Raw genomic sequence first — 11,012 nt, forward strand, 5'->3', positions numbered from 1 at the left:
ATCTCATAGTAATCATCTTGTCATGTATGGTCGATATTCTATCAATTGCCCAGCTGTAATTTATTCACCCAGCATGTTATTTATCTTTATGGAGAGACACCTCTAGTGAACTGTGGATCCCGGTCCTTTCCTTTACACTGATAAATTCATCCACTGCAATCATGTTCTGTTTACATTCTGCAAGCAATGTTCTCTTTAATTAGTGCAAACGTCTCCTTCCACTCGATACGTTTAATCATGTGTGTTCAATAAAACCGGTGAGATTGACAACCTCGATGTAAGTTGAGGCAAAGTATTTTGGTTGTGTTGTGTGCAGGTTCCACGTTGTTGCTGACGCAGGTAGTGCGCCCTGCCACAAGTCAGCTAGCAACATCTTCAGAAGTGACGCCTTTCTCTTACTGGTCAATTAAATCTTAGTTTCTTACTGAGGGAAAACTTGCTGCTGTGCTCATCACACATTTGCAAGTCCTCATTTTTTCACATGCACGCATGTTCAGTTGCAAGGAAATAATTTTTTTGGGTTGCATCAAAAAGATTTTTCATAGCACAAAATATTAGGTAATTTTGAGATAGACTGTTGTGAATTTTAGGTTTTGAAGTTTTATGCTTTGACATACTATTTGGTATGATTTGGGTCATGGATTTTGTTTCAACATGATTCCCAAGTACACTTTTCTTTTGCAAGGCCTCATTTTTTCACATGCACGCATGTTTGTTGCAAGGAAATAAATTTGTTTCTGTTGCATCAAAAAGATTTTTCATAGCACAAAATACTTGCAGAGCATAGCATAAATATTTGTGTTTATCACAGAAAGAATGTTCCATGATGTCAAGAATATGTTCTATAGCACCACAAAAATGATGCTTCTGTTAATCTGTTAATCAAGAGGAATGCTTCCTCTGTCAAAACGTGTTGCCGTCGCTAAGGAATACACACGGAAAAAATAGTGCTACCATTGATAAGGAATGCTTCCGATGGGGTGGTTCAGATCAAGGAATGCGCACTGAAAAATAGTGGATCCATCTTGTGGGTACAGCCTGGTCCGATCGGAAGCAATCCATCCGAAGCCCATTAATTCCTAGCGGTACCTGGCCTGCTATCAAGAATCAAACCTCATGTTTCACACCATGTGATCATTGAGGCAGATTTTTAGTGGAAGAGAACAGTATCATTGATAGCTAGACCACAACAGTCGATCACTTAACGAATATCGAAATCTCACTACTTTGGGTTTTAGTAGACGCACTATATATATTTGTTTAGGTTGTACTCAACTTTTGCAGATCTCTCATTTTATGCATAAGGTGTCAAGTGGGTCCCGGCAAAGTCCCAATTATAGTGTATCTTGTCATTTCTATCACAAATTTGAGACAAAATTTTAAATTAAAATTTAAAAAATGATAAAATGAACAATAAGAGAGATTCTGGCGGGATCGCGCTTATCTCTATATTTGTATGAGACCGACATTGCAGCGTGCAGCAACATGCATGCAACAACGACCCGGTGCCCACCGACGTCCTCACACGAAACACGCGTGACCGCGACGTGCCTAGCTTCCGGCACTAGCGTTTTTGTGTTTCTGGATATGGAGCACGTACGTGTAAGCATTCCTGGCATCCGAGCGCAGCGTCTCGCAAGGTTAAAAGGAAGGAGACGATCGGCCGGAAGCACACAGCCGCGCGCGCAGAACCTGGTTAGCTACTACTGTATTTTCTCGGTGGAAAGGGTGAAGCGGCTAGATTGTTTCTCGCGCGCGAAGCAGCTGCTCGGGCTCGGAGAAGATGGCCGGCGATGGAGGCGGCGACGGTGGAGAGCGCAATACGGACGCACTGGAGGGCGTGCGCGCCATCCTGTTTAAGCCGTCCGATCCCCTCGACGACTCGCTGTCCACGAGGATCGCCGGCGCCAACTTCAACGACGCCGGCCTCGGCCTAGCCGGGCTGCTCGGCTCGCTCGCCTCCACTGGATTCCAGGCGTCTCATCTCGGCGACGCCATAGACATCGTCAACCAGATGGTACACACCACCCGCATTTCACCACAGTTTGCCTTTTGAGCATGTGATCAGATCAGTAGTAGCCGGTATCTATTCTTCCTTTTACTAACTCTCCTTACATTTTACTGGCGCTTTGTGCAACGTGCATTGAAGTTGGATTGGAGGTTGTCTCACGAGAAGCCAAGTGAGGACTGTGATGAAGCTGAGCTTGACCCCAAACACAAAGAATCTGTCAAGTGCAAGATATTTCTTGGTTTCACTTCAAACCTTGTGTCTTCTGGCATACGGGATGTCATCCGGTTTCTAGTTCAGCATCACATGGTAAATACTCCAAGTTTGCACCACTTATGTGTGCAAACCTGAAAACATACGAAGTTCACATATATGTCCTGCTAATTTAAAATCTGTTAGTACAAGTACGACAAATCTATTAATATATATATTCTCTTTATCGAAAAAACAAGTACGACAAATCGCCTAGCTAGAGATGTTTGCTCAGGTTACTATCATATACCTATAAGAATAACGGAACATAAAGTATAAGCATCCAAGTGTCAACCAACATAGCCATTGCTTACTCGTGTACAAATCCGTTGATAGTTAATTTGAACAAAATCATGTTCTTCAGGTGGATGTTATTGTTACGACTGCCGGTGGAATAGAGGAAGATCTCATAAAATGCCTTGCACCGACGTACCGAGGTGATTTTTCTCTACCCGGAACAATGCTGCGCTCAAAAGGACTGAACCGGATAGGAAATCTGTTGATGCCCAATGATAACTATTGCAAGTTTGAAAAATGGATCATGCCACTCCTTGATCAGATGCACCTGGAACAATCTACCAAGGTATTAATTCCACTTGGCTGAGATTCGCATCAGCATGTTTGAATAATAAAAGTTTTTTTATATAATTAAAATGTTTATACTGTTTCATATAGATAGCATGAGCTGACGTTTTCCTTTTCACTTATTTCTCACTGATGTTCCTGTATAAACTGCGACAGTTTCATTAATAGAAATCGACGAGCAGATCTCCCATTATTTGGGTACCCTACTTTATGTGCTTGATTATGTGCACATGGAAGATTCTGATGCATAAATTAGAAACATGTTTCAATTAACTGAAATATTTGGAAACAATTAAGTCAAATATTTATCAATATTATGGAAAATACTATTTTTTTTGAAGCAAAACCTCCATTGCACAGAAGCAAATTTCCAGCTAAAATATTTTTAAGTATTATAAAATATACAATTTTGTTGGAAGACATTCTCTAGTCAATGCAAACAGTTCTCCAATCTATAGCTTCATTGTCGACAGTCTCTATGTTTTTGTAATCTTCATGAATATATCTTACTATCTGCAGAATGTTTGGACACCATCAAAGGTGATTGCTCGCCTCGGCAAAGAAATAAATGACGAAAGCTCCTACCTATACTGGGCACACAAGGTGACATGCTGAGTTTTGACTTTTGACTAAACATATATGTTCTTCGCAAAGTATCAAAAAGTCTACATGCGTGTCTATATAAATAATTTGGTTAAGAAATGAGATAAAGTAGGTTTGATGAGGAAAATGAATGAATACGCATGTTTTTGTTTAGATTTTAGGCTGTGCAAGATTAAAAATTATACTGTGCTGACTAGTTAAAATTGACCAGAACAATATTCCTGTATACTGCCCAGCATTGACTGATGGATCAATCGGAGATATGTTGTTTTGCCATGCAGTTCGCAATCCTGGTCTTATTATTGACATTGTGCAAGGTAAGTTCCACTGTACCTGCTCTTTTGCTTTCGTTGCAATTTCAAATGCTTGAAAGTTTCCTGCAGATGTAAGGCTGATGAATGGTGAAGCAATTAATGCAACCCCAAGGAAGACAGGGGCTATAATTCTTGGTGGAGGCCTTCCAAAGCATCATATATGCAATGCAAATATGCTCCGCAATGGTGCAGATTATGCAGTCTACATCAACACAGCTCAAGAGTTTGATGGCAGTGACTCAGGAGCACATCCGGATGAAGCTGTTTCATGGGGAAAGATCAATGGTTCAGCCAAACCTGTAAAGGTATATGTATACACACCATCACTGGTTTCAGATGCCTTTTCAGTTTTGTGGTTTGCATACTGTTAGACTCTAGTTACTAAAAAGTTCCATGTGTTTATAGATCCTGAAACACATGCCAATTTTTATTGCAACTGGTTTGTAAAAAATATATGTATCCATGTCTTGACCTGGCGTCTGATTTCTAAGCATCTTCATTTATGGTTTTTCTACGCACACGTTCAGCATTGTAGGATATTGTTGTGTATGGTCTTCGGGTCCGGTTTTCCTTATTGACTAGATCATTTCCCCTCTTCTTATAATGCAATGCGGGAACTCCCCGCTCTCTGACGAGGTTCCGTAAAAAAAGAATATTGTTGTGTAATGATGTCAACATATCCTATTGGATTATTATTACAGCAATCTAACGTTTTAGCTTTTTGAAATGTAGGTCCATTGTGATGCGACGATCGCTTTCCCCTTACTCGTTGCCGCAACATTTGCACGTAGGTTTCATGGCGCAAATTGAATCATTTGAATTCCTGATGGCGAAAAAAGGACCTTGATTGAATTGTTATTTATGCATCTATGCTTTCAAACCACTCATCTGGTTCTTAGTGATTTCAACTTTCATTGTACCTGGAGGTTCCATTTGTATGCTCAAGTGAGACTATGTATGGACTATGGAGTGTCATGTTGCATTTGTGCCATTATACATTTTTCATCATCAACAACAACAATAACATTAAAGCCTTTTAACCAAGTAATATGGTAGGTTAGATATGAAACCCAACAGAAAAAGGGAGCAAAACAAGGAGAAAAGAAGAAAAAAAAAAGAGAAATTAAGGTTCCGGCACATGGATCGCTGATCTTCATCTGCCTTGAGAAATTTTAACTTTATTATATAAGCATATATGGCGAGGATAAAAATAACATTGCATTGAATTTTCAGTTTCTCTTTTAATAATAGGAAAACTTGTGATCTGTGGACACTGAGCCGGATCCTCATGTCCGCGCAAGCCTCAAAACACCGTGCATTTGTGCTTGTTCTCCAGTTTCTGTACAAATGGTTTTTTCTTGTATGGGAAAGTTATCGCACACCATTGAGTCGACAATATGAAGATGTTTGGATGGATCATTTCTCAAAAATCCTTAACTATACAACAGAGTGTCGGCATACATAATAAGGGTCCCTTTGACTGAAAGGATTTGCATAGAATAATTGGAGGATTCAAATCCGTAGGGCATTTTTTTTCCACGTTGGTTGTTTTGATTTTTGTGATTAAATCCCATAGAATTTTTTCCTAAAGAGTCATTTGCGCTAAATTTAAGAAAAACTAACATCCACTTAAATCTCTTTCTCAGAGTCCTTTGATTTTCCTACAATGACATTACATAAATTTTGATGCATATGAAATCCTGTAAAATTAGAATGAACATGACGACATGGCAATACTACGTTTTCCTAAGTCTGTATTTCTTCTATCTGCGTGGGTGGAACTGCTGCGGCATCGGTGTATTTGAGGCGGAGGAGAAAATATCTGGGCATCGAAGACGGTGGGGAGAAATAGGCCAAGAGCCAGAGAACGTGCTGGGCTCTCCATGTCGTTTCCTTGCACCACGATGTGCAACGACACAACCCTGACTCCTTCCTCCCCGACACGCGCACAGGTCTCGAGGAACCCTAGCGCTACCGCCACCATCTCCACCCCGCTGGCCGATGGCACCCCCCAACTCCACTCCGCTGTTATCCTCCTCCTCCTCATGTCGCCCCTCGAAGTTGTCCCTTTCTCCCCCCCCCCCCCGAGCTCGTGCACGCCAGCACAAGCTCCGACCGATGTGTTCTTGACCTCCCCCTACCCCAATCTCCTCAAGCAGCAGTTTCCCGCTAAAAAAAAGTTTGTTACTCGTACTACCTTTGTTCGGGATTATAAGGCCCACATGCATATATAGATCATCAATTTGACCAACATAACATGAATTTTACAAAATAAAAATCATATCATTAGAAAGTAGAACATCTAAACTTTATAATGATATACACTATATTTTAAAATGTATTCTTTCTATTATGTTGCCTAAATTTACAACTTGGGGACATATGCCAGCCTCATAATTCTGAACGGAGGGAGTAATTGATTAGATTAGTTGGGCCGTCAGCAGCTCAAAATGTTTAGCCCGAAAAAGCCCAAGAGAATATCCACCTAAGCAAAGTAATAAAGGAGAAAGAGAACAGACCGGGGGGACAGCCGCCGCGCGGAACCTGATTCGGGAAAGCCAAGCTTGTTTCACTGCGCGGCGGCGGCGGTTCGGGCTCCGGGGATTCGCCGGAGATGGCCGGCGAGGGAAGCAGCGGCGGAGGGAGAAGCGCGGACCCGCTGGAGGGCGTGCGAGCCATCGTGCTGAAGCCGTCTGAGTCCCTGGACGAGTCGCGGTTCACGATGATCGCCGGCGCCGGCCTCGGCCTTGACGGGCTGCTCGGGTCGCTCGCCTCCACGGGGTCCGTGGCGTCCTACCTTGGCGACGCCACCGACGTCGTCAATCAGATGGTACGTGCGGTGCGCCACCCGCGAACCTCAGTCGCGATAGATATCCGTTTGAGCGTGGGATTAGTCGTAGTTTGTAAGTGGACATTTAGCTTGCAAGCCGAGGTGAAGTAGATAATTTCATCCGGTATATTTCTTCTGCGCGTGGGTAGTTGGATTAGTTGCGAGATGAAGCTGATGAGTGCTCTGTTTTCCCCCAAAATGTTGAACTTCGAGTCAAAGTATGTGCACAAAACAAGCTGGGAGAAATCTACATGAAGGGAACTGTGTCAACTATCATCACCTGGCATGCTTCAGAAACATACTCTTTTTCCGAAATTTCTGCTGATTTTGCTACACTTGTTACATCTTTACTAACTCTTCCTTCCTTGTGTTTGGCTGCAATGAAGTTAGATTGGAGGTTTTCTCATGAGAAGCCAACTAAGGATTGTGATGAGGCTGAACTTGACCCGATATACAGAGAATCTGTCAAGTGCAAGATATTTCTGGGTTTCACTTCGAACCTTGTGTCTTCTGGCATATGCAATGTAGTCCGGTTTTTAGTTCAACATCACATGGTAAATACTCCAACTTTGTATCGTGTATATCTTTATAAGAATCTATCTAGTAGAAGTATGCCTAGTCGTATAGAGACATTATTTTCCAGTTCACTAACTTCACTAAGTACATAGCCATTGATACTAATTTCCTTACCCATTATTTTCCCACAAGAATGTGTTCTTGAGGTTGATGTCATTGTTGCGACTGCTGGGGGTATAGAGGAAGACCTCATATAATGCCTCGCACCAACGAACTGAGGCAAATTTTCTTTACCTGGGGCACTGCTGCGTTCAAAAGGACTTAATCGGATAGGAAGTCGGTTGGTGCCCAATGATAACTATTGCAAGTTTGATAACTGGATCATCCCACTCTTCGACAAGATGCTACAAGAGCAATCTATTGGCGTAATCATGCCTACTGGTTGGTAACAACCTGTTTGAATTTTCTCTTAAAAACTTATTTGAATTTTAGTTCCATGTATCGCTGTCAACTGAATTCCGCAAATAATGTGGATTGTGCTACGTTTCCTTGCGTGTGTCATGGGCCCATTATGGTGCACACAGAAGCTGCTGATGCATATTTGGCTGTAAATGTAATTACATAAGATGCATGAATACAAGTAGATCAATTATATCTTGGGTTTATATAAACTAGTGATATAATCTTGATATGTTTCTCTTACAATCTCTTGAACCTCGTTCAATGGAACCCAGTTATTTTTCTGAAACGGAAAATAAGCAGCAAGCCTGGAAGGATTTTTGTTAAAAGAATGGAACTAATTTTGATTAAAAGTACTTGTAACAATATTTTTTCACATGTTAAAATAAAGATACTAAAAAGTTGAAATTCTACCTGACTAGTTGAACTCTATTTTAGTAAATTGCCTCCATGAGTTTCTTTCTTTCAGATGTATTAGTTACCGTCGCCCTTTGGGTCGCTTCATAAATTTCCAGAAATGAGTACTACCTCGGTTCCTATTTAATCGACGCTAGCCATCACGTACGCATATGCTCGGGTAAGCACCACTTTGCGTCGATTAAGACGGTACGGAGGGAGTACATGTTATGGAATATCGGGGCTACAGGATATTTCGAAGTGTAATGTGTGTATCATGCTATATAAGTTTATGCACAAATTGCTGAAATCTAAGTGAGAACGTTGCACTTTGTAATGCGTGAATTCACTGTAATAGCTTCAGTGCCAACCGATTTTTTTTTATATTTTTGTTATCTTCATCAATTTCTTGTTACCTTCAAAATGTCTGGAGTCTGGACACCATCAAAAGTGATTACTTGTCGTGGCAAAGAAATAAATGATGAAAGCTCCTACCTTCATTGGGCATACAAGGTAACATGTTTTTGGCTAAACCTTTGCTTTCTTACAAATTATAAAAAAATTCCACAGAAGTGTGCAAATGCCGATCATATTTAAGAAGTTTGTAAATAACTTTGTTGGATAAGCACTTAGTAAACTAGTGTTTCTTCCTTAGAAAAAAAATGAATTGATCTACTTGAGAATTTTGTGGGCTTTTAGTCTGTTATTGGCGTCATTTCACCCTAAAAATTACTTTCAGCATTTAGTCGTAGATTTTACCCAGAAATAGTAGCCATGCTTGAACCATTCTTTAATATTATCTGAAGTGGGATATAGTTTAGCAGATGTAAACATGATTCAGTGACTGCCTACCAGGCCGTTACCCTTATTGTGTGTGTTCACTTTACTGTTGGGGTGAAATTCTTACTTTCAAGAGTTTTTGTGCATAGTCTCAAGTCGCATAGTGCTGACACAGTTAAATTGACTAGACCAATATTCCTGTATCCTGCCCAGCATTCACTGATGTATCACTTGGAGACATGTTGTTTTCTCACGCAGTTTGCAATCCTGGTCTTATTATTGATATTGTACATGGTAATTTCCATCAATTCATGCAATAATGGTGTAGAGCATCAACCTGGGGCTCATTGCCTGTCATAGATAGACAGCTCATAGTGATTCGATCTATGGATAAATAAATTGTTAAAAATTCATTTCATACCTTGTGCTCTCAATCCTTGAGGAGGCTAAACTTTGGTTGCGTGTAGCTCGGTGGCTGTGGTTGGCGGTGGCCACACAGCCCGCCCGGGATCGACTCCCAGAGGGAGCGATTTTCCGGGTGTCTCATCGGGGGCTCTGCCCCAGAATAAAAAATGTTAGTTTCCTCCCGCGGTTCGGTTAGAGGTATTGCAGTGCTTCCCACTGCCACAGGGTTTAACCCTGGAGTTGACTAGGCTCGCGGTTTAGTACGTGTGCTATCTAGCTTGTGCACTAGAGGGGTGTGTGTGCGTGTGGTGTGCGTGTGGAGTGTGTTAGTGCATAAGTTCAGATACTACAGCTGTACTAAGTTGAGGAAATCTCAAAAAAAAAAAAAAAAAACTTTGGTTGCTTGCTGGTATAAAGGCGTTGCGTTAGCTGCCCTTGCACTCGAAACCTCGCATAGTGACTGAGAGCTGGCCGGCAAAGTCGGCCTTTTATAGCTTCAGTTTCAGTTTCTCTCTTCTTCTCCTTTTTTGTATCTTCTTCGCTTATTTTCTTTTGGTAGCCTTGCTACATTCTTGTATGCTCCCATCTTCTTGACGAATTTTCTTCTAATATACAAAGACACAGGCTTCGGCGTGCGTTCGAGAAAAAAAATTCATCTCATACAACGCCAATCAAGAAAAAATATTTTAGCAACTAAATCTAAAACGTGAAAGACAAATATGTGAAGTTTTTGTACATCACTAAATAAAAAACAACGAATCCAAACATTTATCGGAGCACCACCATCTGCGATAGAGCCAAGAGCCGATGCCTTTGTGTCGTCCGCTACCCGTACAACTATTATCTGATGCCTCCGTGGCCCATAGGCCATAGCTGTCGCCTGGTCGAGCACTCCATGGTGTCTGCACCAAGGCTGGGACCGGAGGTTGCGGTGCTTCATCTTGTCGGTGTGGCTGATTGGCAGGGTATGGATTGCCTGCCACGACCCTTGGAAAGGAACATAGCAAAAGCTTACTGATATCCAAACTACTTGTATATGTACCATGTAGCAGCCAAGCGGAACACCATGACATGTCGCCCAAGCCCTTTGCCTTGGCTTCTGGGTGACCACTTATTCAACCCTTGCTCTTAGAGCAGACAGCTTCTCCACTGTGCTCATGTAAAAAGACAGTAGGGAAATAATTATAGTTTTTTTTTGATAATCACTACACTTTATTGATTACTGAATATCAAAGGCAAGTCCATCCCTAACAAAGTCTGGGATCTCAGCGAGGTACAGCTTACAAACAGACGGCTCCTTAGCTCGAGCAAGATTATGAGCCCCAACATTACACACACGATTCACATAAGTAAAGGTACAGGCACTAAAAAGGGAGGCCATCTTCCTGATATCGGCAACCAGAGAACCCACCGGCGATCGATCCAGAGCCGTGGCCTGAACCTTCCGGACACGAGATTGACAATCAGACGCCAGGACGATCCTCCGGAATCCGCCCTCACGCGCGATCTCCAGCGCCTGCCGCATCGCGAAAGCTTCCGCGATCTCCGGGCTTGCCCCGCCACGCGCTGTACCATGGCCGGCGAGCAAGACGCTGCCCAGGTGGTCTCGGATCACAGCGCCCCAGCCGTCCAGATTCTCCGCCTTGAACACAGCAACATCCACGTTCACACAAACGGTGCCGACCGGTGGCGGACTCCAGGTAGGAACAGAAGGAGACACACACCTTTTGGACGGCGACGACTTGTAGCAGAACTTGACAATGCTGTCAACATAGACCAAAATGTTAGAGGTCAGACGAGCCGGCTGGAGACAAACACGCCCATTTCTGGCATCATTTCTAGCTTCCCAAATCTGCCAACATGT

The 11,012-nt window shown here is 42.3% G+C and overlaps 1 protein-coding gene and 1 pseudogene across 1 annotated transcript; both read left to right on the forward strand.

Moving 5' to 3' along the window:
• The first annotated feature begins 1,783 nt into the window (after positions 1 to 1,783).
• On the forward strand, positions 1,784 to 4,572 carry LOC124700532 (deoxyhypusine synthase-like). Its single transcript, XM_047232643.1, has 7 exons — positions 1,784 to 2,017; positions 2,150 to 2,317; positions 2,625 to 2,843; positions 3,365 to 3,448; positions 3,660 to 3,765; positions 3,832 to 4,067; positions 4,495 to 4,572. The coding sequence occupies exons 1-7, from the start codon at positions 1,784 to 1,786 to the stop codon at positions 4,570 to 4,572; spliced, it is 1,125 nt and encodes a 374-aa protein (XP_047088599.1).
• Positions 4,573 to 6,376: 1,804 nt separating this feature from the next.
• LOC124697426 lies at positions 6,377 to 9,063 on the forward strand (annotated as a pseudogene).
• The last annotated feature ends 1,949 nt before the right edge of the window (positions 9,064 to 11,012 follow it).

Source organism: Lolium rigidum, chromosome 3 (genome assembly GCF_022539505.1).
Source record: "Lolium rigidum isolate FL_2022 chromosome 3, APGP_CSIRO_Lrig_0.1, whole genome shotgun sequence".
Lineage (NCBI taxonomy): Eukaryota > Viridiplantae > Streptophyta > Magnoliopsida > Poales > Poaceae > Lolium > Lolium rigidum.

What these genes read in the sequence shown, in the direction of transcription:
- LOC124700532 (XM_047232643.1), top strand. Translation starts at nt 1,784, where the DNA reads ATGGCCGGCGATGGAGGCGGCGACGGTGGAGAGCGCAATACGGACGCA. An exon ending in ACCTATACTGGGCACACAAG is followed by an intron (nt 3,449 to 3,659) that starts GTGACATGCTGA and finishes AAAATTGACCAG; the next exon opens with AACAATATTCCTGTATACTG. An exon ending in GTTCAGCCAAACCTGTAAAG is followed by an intron (nt 4,068 to 4,494) that starts GTATATGTATAC and finishes TTTGAAATGTAG; the next exon opens with GTCCATTGTGATGCGACGAT.